Below are 16,440 nucleotides of genomic sequence, written 5' to 3' on the forward strand. Positions count from 1 at the left end.
AAGAGTTAAAAATAGAGCTACCCTATGACCCTGCAATTGCACTACTGGGTATTTACCCCAAAGATACAGATGGAGTGAAAAGAAGGGCCGTATGCACCCCGGTGTTCATAGCAGCAGTGTCCACAATATCCAAACTGTGGAAGGAGCCGAGATGCCCTTCAGCAGACGAATGGATAAGGAAGATGTGGTCCATATACACTTTGGAGTACTATGCCTCCATCAGAAAGGATGAATCCCCAACTTTTGCATCAACATGGACGGGACTGGAGGAGATTATGCTGAGTGAAATACATCAAGCAGAGAAGGTCAATTATCCTATGGTGTCACTTACTTGTGGAACATAAGGAATAGCATGGAGGACATTAGGAGAAGGAAGGGAAAAATGTAGTAGGGGAGATCAGAGGGGGAGATGAACTATGAGAGACTATGGACTCTGAGAATCAAACTGAGGGTTTCAGAGGGGAAGGGGTAGGGGGATGGCTTAACCCGGTGATGGGTATGAAGGAGGACACGGAGCACTGGATGTTATATGCAAACAATGAATCATGGAACATGACATCAAAAACTCATCATGTTCAGTATGGTGACTAACATAACACACTAAAAAATTTCTTAAAAAAAGGAATGCTAAGTAAAGCCACCGCAGCAGATAGAGCTGTCGTGGAGGCCATGGAGGTGGGACAAAGCAGTGCATGGGGAGAGAGTCTCTGAGACCCTAGTTCTTGCCAATTCTGCCCATCTTTTATATCTGGCTTCTGCAAAAGATCTAATGTTTAAAAGATTCCCACCTTAAAAATGTAAAGGCAAGGAGGGTATAATTGTGAAACACAGCACAAAGAGACACTCACCTCCACATGCTGACAGGTTTGGATGAGTTTAGCCAAAAGGGTCTCTAGTTCCGTGTTCCTCTTGATAAGGCTGGTGAGGTTACTCTCTAAGTTTTGCTGTTCAAAAAGAGAAGAAGAATATTATTCTGAATCCTGAAAATATTGTGCCATATCCTGAAGTATTATAAACCTTTAATAACCAAATTACTCATACTCGGGAAAATGTGATCCTTTTTTCAGAAACCTCAATGAAATCTATGCAGCTTTCAGCATTTACAGATCTATTTTTTTAAGATTTTATTTATTTATTTATTTGAGAGAGAACGCACGCACACAAGCAGGCAGAAGGGCAGAAGAGGGAGAAACAGACCCACTGCGGAGCAGGGAGCCCAACATGGGGCTCGATCCCAGGACCCTGGGATCACGACCTGAGCCAAAGGCAGACACTTAACCGACTGAGCCACCCAGGCGCCCTGCATTTATAGATTTAAACTCGACTTTGAGTAGCTGCATTTAAAAGAACCTTTAAAAAAGATTCAAATTTCATTCTTTTTTCCCTCCTTCTTGTACGAACCTAGGCACATTTACCGGAATAATTAGCTATAGGTCATGAACTAGGGAGAAAAGAGGTAATTGGATTTCTAGTTCTTTACCTGACTCAGAAGTGGCAATAATATAAGGAATATATTCCCACTACAAATCAACTATTATTGGATTTTTAGGATTTACCATCTTACGGGCAGGCTGAGGTCAGTCCCTCAGAGGAAGGTTTGAATGATCCAGCTACTGCTGACATTACGACTATTTATAGGCATTTACAAGATACAAGAAGTCCTCATCATACACATTTACTCACTCGTAGTACATTTTATCGTACATGCTTCTATTCTTTGTCTATCAACATATCAATGCCAGATTAAATTTTCTTGAATGCCACATTTTTCATATCACCGTCCTGCTTACAAATCTAGAATTACTTCCTATTTCCTTAGAACATCAAATTTAAAGTTCCCTGTAATGACCATTAAATCTAGTTTTCAACCATAATAACCCGCTTCTTGTTCTGCACGCTCTTCATTGATGCCACTCATTCACCTGTCCATTCACACAAGTATTTATTTAGCTTCTACTACTGCCAGACTCTGAGAGATACTGGGGAAACACAAACAGAAACTCCTATGCCCTGTCCACCAGGAGATGGTGGGGCAGGGGGTGTGGAAGTGCTGTGAACGAGTTAGGTTTTCCAGAGGACACGTTCCTTCCGCTGAGGCTGGAAGGATGGGCCATGGAGTTTTTGGTGAACAACAATGGGAATTTCTCGGGAAGATGGGACGGAGGTAGCGGGGGTCACGGGGGATAGAACGATGTCACGAACCAAGGTCACGGCAAAGGATTAGGGCGACTGCGTGTTTTACTAGTTAGACAATTCCACAAATACAGTGAAAAGACGGAACAGAAGGAAATTTCATGGAAAAGAAAACAGATTGAGGATTTATAATGCCATCTGTGAAAGAGGATTTGAAGAGAGTATTTTGAAAATCAATAATTTCATCAAGGTGATAGCAGTTCACCATGCCATGAAATTAATTTCTGAAAGCATTTATTCTTTCTAGTTTATAAAATTTTAGATTTCGAAAGGTACACTCAGGAAAAGAGCCACTTTTACTTAATGCTTAAAATGCATACGTCAGAAACAGAAATCTCTCTGGTCATTCTTAAACAAGTTCTGCTTATTAATCTGGTGTTTATCCTACTGCCTAATTTTTTCATTTCAGTGACCACATTTTTCGTTTCCAGTGGATTCTTGATCACACCTCCCTTTTCTTGAACTACCCTCTCTTCTTGTTCCCAGGATAGGTAGTTCCCTCCTTCATAATTTCAAGAAAACTAAACACACTTATTTATTCTTAAGCTTACTTGAAAAAAGGCAATCCCCTACTTTCCTGTGTTTGCGTGACGTTTCCCAAGAGTCTGATTTTATCTCGTATCTTACAATCTTTGTCCGACAGCTCATCTGATGCAAATTTTGTTCCCTGGGATGGGATCCGGGGATTGGCACAGCACAGCCAAATGAGCTGCCCACTCTGATGTTAGGGCGTGAGATCTGTTCCCCAGGGAGGGCACTCCCACAGGACGCCCGTGTGTTAGAGGCACTGATCCCGGTTTGACTCAGGGCCTCCCTGAGGCATTCTGTTCCTGAGAGTTCTGTCTGGCTCCAATTCCAGACAAGGTGGGAGGTACCCTTTGAGTCCAGTATTTCCATGAGGAGTTCTGGCCTCCGGGCATGTGGGACAGTCTAAGGCTTCTGCCCCATGCGGGACACTCTCCACCACGTTCCCCCAACCCGGTTCCCACCGCCCCCTCCCATCTCCACTTCTCCTGAGTAGCCCAGCTTCATTCAGCCTTCCCCCACCATTCTGCAGCTCCTCTCATTTCCGGTCCTTGGAGACTTTCCACTTATGTTGAAACTTGATTATTACTCTTCAAAATCCATTTGAAAATATCTTATCTGTAGTTCTCATGTGCTCAGAATTCAGATGGAGGTTTGGTACTTATTTCATCAGGACTAGAAGACCAACAAGAATGCTTCAATTTTGGCTTTGAAACATGCAAAGCGTCTCAAATGCAAATAATTTAAAGGAGAAAAATAACTATTTCCCACTGAAAGGATGGGACACCTTAACAGAAAGACAGAGGAGGAACCAGACAGAGTGATTAAAGTTCAAGTTCATGATCTCATGGTTGCATCGAAGAAAACCTTGCTTTCGAAGCTCTTAACAACAACGCAGACCACTACAACAACGCAGACAACAGCCAAAAGTTTTTTCTGTTTGCATGAAATGAATCACTGCTACTAATCACTTTATGGCCAGAGACTAGAGACTAATTCTGAGGCATTCCATTACTCAGTGTCCTTGATCTAGACGTGACTCCTTTATGGCATATTTGTCAACTTCTTTTGGTATGATAATCTCAGGGAATCTTTTTCCTTGACTTTCTGGCTGACCCTTCTGAGCAGGAAATTTCTAGGGAAATGCATCATCTAACTGTTTACTCTTCGGTGATCACAGGTATGATTTTTCTAAAGCTAGTCAGCAAAAGAGAGCCAAATAAATAGAATCTAACACATTTAGATTTTACAAACATCTGCTTGCTTCCCCGCCTTTTATTAAGTATACATCATGTATAAAAATCTGTTTTTAATCAGCTAATATGTAGACTAAAGCCTGTGGTTTAAACACATTGACCTATCTGGATCCTTTGGGGTTATTCAAATTTAAGTAGTACAAGTGTTACTGAAGTCCACAAAGAATTACCGAGTCACTTACAAGCATAATAAAGGGAAATGAAGCTGGGAGAGAGACTTGTTTCCAAGAAGTACCAAAGGGACTGACAACACTTCTGAAGAGAGCCCGGGTAATGGGGAGGTAACAAAATCCAGTCCTCAGTGAACCGTGCATCCATAAGCTTCTACTACGGGGACTTCTGTGGTGTTTTTGAGAATTTAACTGGATCGCTCACATCCTGTGTGGCGGTCAGCAGGTCCTATAACCTCCCAATTTTGACTGTGCTTTGTGCAAAAGAGAGATAATATTTTTTGGCGTAAGAGTCTTGGGACTAAGTGCAGAGAAGTATCTACTTCCCTAAGGCTATCTACGGAATTCTATGGGGTACCCACAAAATAGTCTGAGTTTCCTGTTCTCGCCTCGAAAACGTTAATACATTTACATCTCCTTACGGAGCTGAGCTCTGGAGAGATCCAAGGAGTTGGCCTGAGCGACCACACAAGCAGGGGGTGAGGAGACTGGGGCCACCATCCCAGCTCAGTTCTCCCAGACGGACGCCACCCGGGCCCAGCTTCCCCCCCCCCACCCCCCCGGGGATGCGCGTGTGGACAGAGCTCCCTACCTGCGCTGTTGTTAAACTCAGGGGAGGAAATGAACACATACACCAGGAACTATGCAAACATTTGTTGAAATCATGAGTTATGGGAGAAAACATTCGGTTTGGTGTCAGGGCCCCGCACTAGAGGGGCCCAACCCCGGGCCTCGGATGCTCTCAGGCTTGCTGGTGGCTTTGGGCGGCCAACACCTGTTCTTTTGGGCACCAGGGTTTTCTCGGGCCCGGGCAGGGCGCGCTGGGGGGCTGAGGGGAGTGGGGAGGCTGATGCCCCTAGGAGCAGCCTTCAGTCATCAACTACTGGCAGTAGGTAGATGAAAAGCCTGGCTTCCTTCACATCCCGGGTGGGAACCGTCTGAGTCACAACCCACAGAGCCCTTCAGGGAGCCCCACGGAGCGGGGCCAGGTGCCGGTGGCGACAAGCGGCTCCCACCCACGCCCTCTTTCTGCTTCCTTCCCTTCGTGGTCCCGCTTCCCCTCTCCCTTACAGCTGCTGCCTGGGTCGCCTTCCAACATGGATTCTGAGCCAGGGTCTTCTTCTGGGAGAACTCGACTGAAACCTTATTAGGAAAATAATCCTAGTCCGCTATTCGTGCATCTTTCTTCTCATGAGGAATAGCCACATTGACTAAAGAGTTCATTGGTCTTAAAAGACATTTGCAAATGCAAGAGATTGTTTTCTCTTCCTCCACCTCCCCTCTCTTTTTTTTCTTTAAGATTTTATTTATTTGAGCGAGAGCGAGAGCGAGAGCGAGAGAGAGCTGTGGGGGGAGCAGCAGCAGAGGGAGAGGGACAAGCAGACTCTGCACTGAGCGCGGAGCCCCGACCAGGGGATTGATCTCAGGACTCTGAGATCATGACTGGAGCCGAAACTAAGAGTTGGGCGCTTAACTGACTGAGCCACCCAGGTGTCCTCTCCCCTCTTTGTAGCTTTTTCTAGAGGTCACAGATCGTCCAAATTCCGGGCTCTAAACCAGCAGCCCCTGGAAATACAATGTTAGCCATGTGTGGCTGGACCACACATGGGCCACATGGCCTGTGCAGAACCCTCCCGGCCGGAGAAACCTCCATGCCCCCTGAAGCCACCCACACCTTCCAAGGACCCCCACACCACAATCCCGGAGCCTGCTGGGCCGCCAGAGCAATGCCCTCAACTCAGCCCTCTGAGAGCCTGAGTCCGCACCGGCACCTCAGGCCTGCCATCCTCCCAGGACCAAACCCTAACCCTAGGTTGGGTGTTCAGGTTCTAGACCCCAGAGGCCTGACACCCAATTCCTCCCATGGATGGGAGCATCAGACTGACGGCAGGACTCAGCCTCTCGGCCAGGAGGAGACCGTTTCCTTGGGTGCTCTCTTAACACCCTCAGAGCCCTAGAAACCGGCACGCTCCCCTGAGGCCATTCCCGCCATGTGAATCACATTTTAAATTTTCTAATAGTCGTTGGGGCTGCCTGGGTGGCTCAGTGGGTTGGGCCTCTGCCTTCAGCTCAGGTCATGATCTCAGGGTCCTGGGATCGAGTCCCGAATCGGGCTCTCTGCTAGGCAGGGAGCCTGCTCCTTCCTCTCTCTCTCTACTTGTGATCTCCCTCTGTAACATAAATAAAAATCTTTAAAAATATTTTTTCTAATAGTCATGTTAATAAAAAATAAAAAGAACCAGTTAAAATTAATTTTCAGAATATATTTTACTTCATTCAATATCCAAAATATTATTTCAACCTGTAAATCAATATTTAAAAACTGATGAGCCAGAGCGCCTGGCCGGCTCAGTCAGTGGAGCATGTGACTCCTGATCTCAGGGTTGTGAGTTCAAACCCCACGTTGGATGTAGGTAGAGATTACTCAAGATGTTACAAAAAAAAAAAAAAAGAACCAAACCTGATGACCTATTTTACATTCTTTTTCTTTGTTTCTTTTTACTAGGTCTTTGGAATCTAGTAGGTGTTTTATACACATAACACATCTCAATTCACACCATTCAGCATGTCAAATGCCCGGCAGCTACACACAGCGAGCAGCTCTACTGCTGAACGGCACAGCGCTAGGGTCTCTCAAACAGGGGTCAGCAAACTTCTGGGAAGGGCCAGGTAGTAAATATTTTAGTTTTTATTGGCCACAACCTCTCTGTTGCAACTGTTCAGTTCTGCTGCCCTTTTAGTGAGAAAGCAGCCATGGACTCTACAGAAACGGATGGGCAGGGCTCTGTTCCAGTATAAAACATTATTTACAAAAACAGGTGGTGACTGAGATTCGGCCCATAGGCCAAGCTCCTTCCTGGGCCTGGGCACACGCTCTTCCCTTTGGAATGCACCTGCATAGCAGGAAATAATTCCACTACTAAGGGGAGGGCATAATGAAACCGTAGTACGTATTGAGTGCCTGCTGTATACCCATCACAGCTTAGTCCCTTTCCATCGGAAGTGCTCCAATATTTACTGTGGGAACAATTAGCAGGGAAGACTGAATATCCACTAGACGACTCTTCTGAAATCTAATGTAGCAAATCAGCTAACTAGTTAGTTCATTTAACAACTACTACAGATTGTTCAAACATTGTCTTCTCCCCTTGAGGGCCTTTCTCGTTGGTAGCATTGAGTCTGAGCCCAAGAAGAGGGGCTTGGCAACCAAGAAGCATTCTGAAAGGGATGCCGTGTAACTCTCTAAGACCACAAGGTTTCTGGAAAGGCAAATACTACAGTGTTGAGCAAATTTTAATAAACATGGGTTTAGATAAATAGTCTAGCAATTATCACAAACACATCTAGTCCAAATTCCACCTAAAAGCAAAGTCAAGTTGCTCCTAGCCTTAACTCATGACCTCTTCCCCAGCTGTGTTTCTCATAGCGCTGCTTACTCTCCGAAGGGGAAGGACGTGCTAAGAATGTGTCTTTGTTGAGACAGATGAGGCTTTCGTAAGCACCCAGCTGGCCGATGGAATTCACCAGGTGCCTCTTACCACCACCACTACCACCAAAGCAGAGGAATACAAATAATTTAAGATGGTCCTTCTAAAAGTAAAGCTATAAGGATGGTCCTTCTAAAAGGCAGATATGGTTTCTTAATATCAAGCCAACGATAAGATTCATGTCAAACCCGGGAAAGGCCAAGTTGTAAGCCACGACCTACTTAAACAATGAGGCTGCCCCGCACACTTTTCTGCCTCAAGGATGATTAATTTTTCCCATAATTTTTGTTTTTCACGCATACACCGCTAATGCATTTTCACAGAGCCATAATGCACCTCCTTTACCTTAGGTAGTGTTCAGGAAGCTGATAATGTAACAATTTAACAATCCCTGGTGGGGCACAAGGTTTCACACGGACCTCAACAGGGCCAGGCGCTCAGGGCTGCGGACACCAGCTGAGAATAGTAAAACCGAGCGTTGTGCTTCGACACACACGGATACCTAATCAAATGGCAAGGTAAGCAGACAAAAATACTGCTCATTTTAGCCTTCGGAGAACCTGTCCCTAAGAGTCGGGTTGCAGGGAATTAATGACTTGTCATTGAGCACTACTATTAAAATGTATGCCTGAAACAGGAGATTTCAGTAACTCCTTTTGGGTTGATCCAGGCCTTACAGAATGTTTGCTCTTACTCTAAAGCCGATGCTTTAGAATGTCTTTAAAGTATAATATTAAGTCTGGATACCTTTCAAGGCAAACACAGATCTGGCTTGTTTCAGTCCGTACTATTCAGAGTGACATTCAGAAACTGTGTTTGGCGCTCTGACACCCAACACCACCACGACTCCGGCGCGATCAGGATATGAACACGTCGAGTGCTGCAATCCATATATTTTCTTCTAAGAAACTTTAATCACAATCCTTAATATGAAAACACACACCCGTATTAACACATGCCACCTGCATAAAAGCATAAATTCTTTATATGTAACTAAACACTTAAGATGTTTTAATTACCTTGTGGGAGTTTAAGGCTATCTTCAGGTTCAACTCATGACAGACCACGAGGACGTGTGATTTATGCCGGGTTTAGTTTTTAATGCCTTTTTTCATTGGTTATGATAGTTAACATTTCCAAATGCCCTGGCAAGACAGGCCGCCCAGGGAACTTCAAAAACATAATAAAACCCAATCTGCATACAAATTTAAGTCTAGTGTTCCATGGGCTACAATTTAAGCCATTTTGATATGCGATACTGTATTTACCTTGTCACGTTTTATTTGGAATTTCCATATTAACTGCGCAGAATCTGCTCTATGTACTTATAAAGTCCATCACCAGGAATTCAGGGGTTATTATTCTAATACGGTCGTCAATAATATACAGAGAACAATCTTTAAATACTATTTATGGTCTAAAATGGCTTCAAATTTTGATGGAGATAAGTTTCTATCTTTAAGAGTTATATTCACCTAGTTATAATTTTAGCAGATCTGACTACAAACTACTTCGTTACAGGTACTAGAGATGTGAATGGCCTTTCTTGTTCACTCCTCATGCCCGGGCGCTACTTCCGCCCATAATAAGAGAGGTGAGCAACTGACTCATAATCATATTTGTTAGTTTTGAGAATCAATACTGAGGTGAAGGAAGCTGGATGATGGGGAGCCTCTGAAAATCCCCCAAATTCTAAATAATTACCTCCACTGCAACACAGAGGCCTGCAGAGAAATGTTTCAGAGAAAGTGACTGTAACTTCGATCAATGGAGCATTCCAGAAAGCATTTCTGGAGATCATGGCCTGGGTAAAAGGTAAAAATGGCCCACGAAGGTCCTGTTGGGCAGCTGTCCTGCTGCCCTTTTCCCTACTTATGTGCCCCCATTCGGGGACATGAATCAATCTCGACACAGCACATCTGTGGGGCTGACTCAAGAGAGGTAACCAACTGTCGGTCAAGAATTAGATAGTGAAAAGATTATGGGAATTTTGGGAAATGGACTAATAGTAGTTATATATTTTACTCAAAAAAAAAAAAAAAAAAAAGCTTTCAAGTTGGGGAAAATATTAATCTCCCAGCCCAGGGGTTGGCACAGCATGGCCCACAGACCAAACCCTGTTCTCCACCTGCGCTGGTATGGCTTGCCAGCTAAGAATGGATTTTCATTTTTAAATGAGAAGGTAAAATTTTGTGACACATGAAATTCAAATCTCTCTGTCCATGAAGTTTTACAGGAGCACGAATACTTTTCATCTGTTTATAGATTGTCTGTTGCTGCTTATGAGCTAGAATGACAGACTTGAACACTGTTCCTTAGAAACAATAGAAATGTCTTTAAAAAATAATCTAATAATCTAATAAGATTATTATCTAAAAACTATATATAAAATTATCTAATAATCAAATTATCTAATAATAACAATAAACTAATAATAACTATTAGTTAATGCAGAGTGTTTGCTCTGCTGGTCCCAATCATTTTAAAATTTCAAAACTCCAACTCACTTAACATTTTCAATCCCTACTATGAGAGTGTAAGTGTGCCTAAAATTTCAGTCATTTAGGTACTCAAAATTCTGAAGGCGAAGGCTCTTTTTGTTGGCTACCAAAATAATTTTTAACTCATGAAAGAAAAAAGGAAAGCTTGAAATCATGGGTGAAACGCAAATGTCTGACTAGGTTCCACAGTCAACTTCTGTTCAGAGAAGCAGAAGATTCAGGCCGGGAAAGAGTCAGAAAGGATCTTAACTGGAATCAAGGTTGTTACAGCAAGAGCATGGCCAAGAGTAGGTAAAGAAGAAAGCGCAGCACAAGGATTAGTCAGTTCTTTCCAATCTGTGACTAAGCATAAAGCGTTGGGTCGTAGGTACACACCAAATGGGGAATGACTCATCAATTCCTTTTTCCATCAATTCTATTTTCCTCAGGGTTTTTTCTTCATCATAAATCACACCTCAAAGGGGGCCTTAGAGCACAGGATAATTAATGTCTATAAAATCCTGATACCACGGATGTCCTACACCTTGTTTATGTATGTCACCTCCATCACTCAGAGATTGAATCATTTTGATCTTATCCTCCTTCCTCCATTTTAAGTCAATGATGACATCGTGAGATACTCATTAACGAACATGTTCTGGCTTTTCTACTTAAATAGGGTTTTAACTGATACCATCAAACATTTTTATCAGACCTGTCTCATGGTGGATACGTAGCCTTCAATGAATGGAAGTACATTTTCGCTTTTAAGACACCGTGGGAAGACCAAATCTTTTTCTAAGCTAGTACTTCACATTCTGCAGATACTTCATTTCAGTTGATGTGAATATATTGAATGTATTTCGAGCGAAAATAGTTTAGTCTTTGATCTAATAATTCTGCGTCGATAACTTGGCTCTGTTTCTGCTGCAACATGTTTGCCCTCAAATTTTTAGGTTTTAGAGGATTATGCCTTTTCTGGACCAGCTGCTGAAAATGATTATTAAAATTCAATACATGGTCAGCTTTATTCTCGAATGTGTGGCATTCCCAGAAAGGATTCATATTGTTCACAAAATTCATATCCCCATCTGGGAGGTACACAAAATATTAAAGCCAAGGGAGGTACACTCTTTGACTCAAAAAAAAAAAAAAAAAAAAAGATTAAAATTCCACTCCATCTAAAGGGGTCTGGTCTGTTAAGAATTTACAAAATCAATGTTATGTAAGAGAATTCCCCATTTGGGACAGCCTAGAGAATCAAAGAATATGAAAGCATGCCATTGTTTCTCAGCCCTGAGTAACCTTCAAAGACAGAACCTTCCTTGAATTCATCCCATTCTTCATCCCTGACTCTACCACCTTGACCCAGCCATCTCCTCCTCATTTAGTAGGACTGATGTTGTCTGTCCATTCAAGGTGATTTTGATGGAGTCAAAATTAAAGAAACATACAAGTTACGGAAGGAAGGAAGCAAGATGACCGATCAGTGGATAAGTGGCTCCCATCTTGGCCTACACACTGCAGGTGCCTGGGGAATTGTGCAAACACCATGCTCAGTCTACACCCCCTTCCAAGCAGAGAGTCTGAATTACTTAGACTGCAGTAAGGTCCCAGGATTGGAATCTTTAAAACTCCCCTCAGGAGATTCTAATGCTTGGCCAAAAGCAAGAACCATTGCTCAAAATTGAGAAATCCGGTTGCTAAGTCCCTGGATCTGTAATTAAGTAAACAAAAATGAACAATTTATTCCCTTTGCTAGTTTTATACTTTCAGATTTATTCAGAATAAAAAGAATATCTTTTGGAATGCAGCATAGGCATATAGTGAGCGCAAGGACAAAATTATATCTAGATGTCGCTAGAAGTGTGAATTTATCTGAATTTATCATTAAAAAAAAATCCCAGGAACTTTACTAAACAGTACTTTGCAGGGAACACTGATTGTTACTGTTCAGAAATTTAGAGGGCTTTTTGACCAGAAAATACAGGGGAATACTCTGTTCAATCATTCGAGTGTTCCTAATGTCTAAAAAAGAACTTCTGGTGACCTCAATTTGTACCCTGCAACATATTAGTGTCCTGCAAACTGGGTTTGTTGATTTTAACAGTAGTTATTTCACCAGAAATATAACAGAAGTATGCTACAGATGTTTTTTATGTGGTAAATCAAAGACGTAGAAGAAAAAAAAAAAATTAAGAACCCTGATGACAAAAGAACAGATTCACTGCCCAACCCAGATTCTTTGAAAGGTCAACTCAGGCAACACAACCGCCCTGAAGACTAGAAACGCCTCTGACGCCTGAAAGGTAAAATGCAAATATTTACAAAGATGGCAACCACAGCGATAACATTTAACTCCTTCCATCTTCCCCCATAGTATTCTGTGTCTCTGATCGAGGGCCACCTGTCTACTGGCAAAAACTAGTCGTAATCATTCTAGAGTCCATTATTCCATTTGCAGGACTGCACAAAAAAGTGTCAAGCCGCCTTCCCAGAGCTGGCTTGCGTAGACACGACTGAAGACCATTTAAGGGTCAGTGTATTTCAGAAATGAACAAACCCTCATTTCCCTGGAATAGAATACATTCTGGTTCGCATGCACAGCATCTGACTCGAGAGGAAGTCAAAAAATAAATGTCACTTAAAAAAAAAAAATGTTGAAAGCCATCTGGTTTCAGTCCTGGGTGCAAAAACTGTCCAATATGCAGAGAAGTGGAAGGAGGCTTACAGCAGCAGCAGCGGCCTCCCTGGGGAGCTGGTGGGACCCGCAGACTCTGGGGCCCCACCCCAGACCTGCTGAATCAGAAACTAAAGGCAGCCCAGGACTTGTGATTTAATAAGCCCTCCAGGGAATTCCGGTGAGTGCTCAAGTTTGAGAACCACTTACCTGAATGTTGTAACACCCTTCAACACGTGGGGGTTGACGGTGTTTAAAGAGAAGAGAATCTAAGTGGGAGGTAAGCAGCGCCTGAGCTCCTCTTCCTGTCTTCCCTTTCTCGAGGACACCTTTAGATGGTCTTGCTTAGTCTGTGTCATCAGGCCTTATGCCTGGCCCTTTCCATAGTTCCTTCTATCTCCACTGGGGACCAGGAAGCATAATGGATGAAAGGGGGTGCTATAGCCATGGCATGGGAGAAACGAGGCAGGGCTGCAGAATCTGGAGGTGGGGGGCAATGACCCAACATCATGGCGGATGGAAGGCTTGGGAATGAATGTGTCCCTTAGTCAACTGTGCTTTTTACCCTGTCACCATTGGTAATTCTGAATTGCTTTTTCTAATAAAAGCACAGATAGAACTCAGATGTTCAGAATGTTCCAGAAAAAAAAAAAAAAACAGTCTTGGTGAAGTTGCCCCAGTGTATTCTCAATTACTTATAAATGCTGTTTTGAAAAATGTTTAAGTGGTGTTGAAAGGGGGAGAGGGCGTTCAGCCAGCAGAGGACCCAAACTCATCTGTTTATGATGAAAAAATAATGCCAGCCCCCCACCCCAACTGGCTGAAGTCATGCACCTCTTTAAGATTTGGCCTGACACAAAATGTATAAACCTGAAAGCAAGCGTTAAGCTTGGCTCTCTGAACTTTTTAGTGTGAGTTTTGTCATTTGATTTTCAAATGTCTATGACCTTGGTAGACCACTGTGATAGGACACTCTGGGAAGGTAGAATGTCAACATATGACATCAGAGACAGCTTGGTAGTTCAATGGTGACAGTGAATCATAGCATAGCCTTCCATTAACCATTGTTTTTGTCCAATGCGTTACTTTTATTTGAATGAAGTGTCACTTACATAGCTAATTAATACATTTTCAAATCAGACACATTTACTATAATTAAAGGCAGACTCCGGCACCGTATAATTTTGACCGCAAGAGAGGCTTTCACCAGACTGTGTTCTTTCCATCTCCAAAGAATGACGACAAAACGGTGCCTTCACATATACATATTCCCTCGGCAAATGTGGACTCTTTGACAGTTTCAACTTTCTCCTCTGTCCCGATAATATTCAAAGTTCAACCTCAGATCTTAACTCATACCTAAACTTCCGTCTCTCATTCCCACCTCCATCCCAGCATTAAGCTTTGACGATCCCTCGTTATTTTATTTTATTTTTATTTTTAAGGATTTTTATTTATTTGTCAGAGACAGAGAGAGAGAGGACAGGCAGACAGAGAGGCAGACAGAGGCAGAGGGAGAAGCAGGCTCCTGCCGAGCAAGGAGCCCGATGTGGGACTCAATCCCAGGACCCTGGGATCATGACCTGAGCCGAAGGCAGCCGCTTAACCAACTGAGCCACCCAGGCGTCCCTCCCTCGTTATTTTAAACTCAGCTTTCTTAACTGTATCATCTGCCCCTTTGAAATTTCTTTTCACTTTCGGGCGCCTGGGTGGCTCAGATGGTTAGGCATCTGCCTTCAGATCGGGTCATGATCCGGAGAATCTGGGATTGAGCCCCACGTCGGGCTCCCCGCTCGGGGGGGAGCCTGCTTCTCCCTCTCCCACTACTGTTCCCCCTGCTTGTGCTCTCGTTCTCTCTGTCAAATAAATAAATAAATAAAATTTTTAATTAAATCTTTAAAAAATATTTTCTTCCCACCGTCTAGTCTTTACAAAGGAGAACTGCCATTCTCCAGGTTGAGAACCACAACATCATCTTAGACTCTGACCTCTCCTTCACGCATTCTATCAATCCCTCTCTACAGCTGCTTGGTTGGTTATTAAAAGATCCCTCAGCTTTGCGCTTCAGCTTTTCCTTTTCTTCCCAAGGTCACCACTCTAACCATCTTCTTCCCTGAATTGTTGGTTTTCACTCCTCGAATTTTTGCTCAGCCAAGCGGGTCCATGCGTGGTCACCAAAGTAATCTTCCCAGCAAGTTGGTATTATCATAGTACCCCATTCTCATAAGTCCAAAAGCTGTCTAGTCTTGAAAGATCAGATTCAAGCTCCTGAGTTGACATGCAAAGTCCTCAAAACAAGAATAGGTTTAAGATTTCCCCAGTAGAAGCCAGCTGTGATGACCACCGCCCTGCGAAATGAAGACTGCACTTCAGTTACTCCGTTTTCCTTGTTGGCCAATGACCACCATGCTGGTTGTGGCTGGTTGTGCCAACTGAGCCATTGGTTGTGCTTTTCCACCTGCCCCCCCACAATGGCATCTCAGAATCTAGCAGAGTGCTGTATGGGCAAATACAGGCACTAATAAATGCTTGCTTGATAAAAGAATACGTGAATAATATTAATGCAGCTAACGATTTCCTATCTATAACAGCAATCACACAGAGCCAAATCTGAATTCTATTTCACAACTGGACAAGATTAAATCATACGTTTCTGAAGACATCAATATATATTTGAAATATCAAGCCAGAGTTCACTATATTATAAAAACACTTTGATTAAATTAGTTTCAGAAACTGCTCTCCAGCCAAGGAGCTATCTACTAGGCAATGGATCAGGCAATAAATCTTAGACTCTATGTGCTGACAGGTGTAAGATGATTTATTGAATTGTAAGACAAGGAATTGTGAAGCGCCACTAAGAAAATACACACTCTCTTCCAATGCAACGTTATTTTACTCAACAAAAGCAATTTAGGAAGATATGGTACTATTAAAATAATCGCGAATGCTTCCCATACATCGTTAATTCTATATATTAAAAATAATCCAGGAATGAAATCATTAGATCGTGCTGCTGGCCCTAGATCAGACGGATGACTTAATAATGATCCATTTCCCCGAAATAAAGCTCACCTCTGCCTGGTAATAATCAGAGAATTTACACTACCTGTGACCGCCAACACTGCTTTACCCACACATTAGCCCCCTGATTTTTACCCTTTTATCTGGGTTTTCTTTGCAATGTTATGCTATTTTATGAAAGAAACCGAGCCACGTATTTAATTTTCTCCTCATGATTCAGCTTCATTATAACGGTCGCCTGAATTTTACCATTTAACCAAGTTCTTGAAAATGAACACTAACTATTTGCAGCTATAAGCTTCTCCAATAAACAAACAATCAAAAAATTTTAAATTAAAAAAAAAATAATGTACCTAGGGGGACCTTCATGTTGGTTTAACGGCAAATAACATCCTTTGGTGGTCAGGATACAAAGGCAAGTGGACATGCCCTGGAGAGGCTGGGATGATTGCACCACAGTGGATACACGAACGGCTTGGAGGTGTACCAACCAGAAAGGCACATTTTGTTTTGTTCAGATAGAATGATACTGCTAGAGAATTTGATACTCCTGTTCTTGGTCTCTAGCTCCCGAAGAGTATTCTAGCCCTCAACAAAATCCTAGGTCTAGGAAAGAGATCTCCT

At 42.9% G+C, this 16,440-nt stretch overlaps 1 protein-coding gene across 6 annotated transcripts in view; it reads right to left on the reverse strand.

Moving 5' to 3' along the window:
• Positions 1 to 16,440, reverse strand: part of MID1 (midline 1) — a 347,940-nt gene that overhangs the window by 66,627 nt on the left and 264,873 nt on the right. For all 6 annotated transcript variants that reach the window (XM_059156938.1, XM_059156939.1, XM_059156936.1 and 3 more), the window contains exon 3: positions 849 to 944. In XM_059156938.1, the coding sequence (XP_059012921.1) occupies positions 849 to 944 (96 nt within the window). The remainder of the gene's footprint in view (positions 1 to 848; positions 945 to 16,440) is intronic.

The sequence above is a fragment of the Mustela lutreola genome, chromosome X (genome assembly GCF_030435805.1).
Source record: "Mustela lutreola isolate mMusLut2 chromosome X, mMusLut2.pri, whole genome shotgun sequence".
Classification (NCBI taxonomy): Eukaryota; Metazoa; Chordata; class Mammalia; order Carnivora; family Mustelidae; genus Mustela; species Mustela lutreola.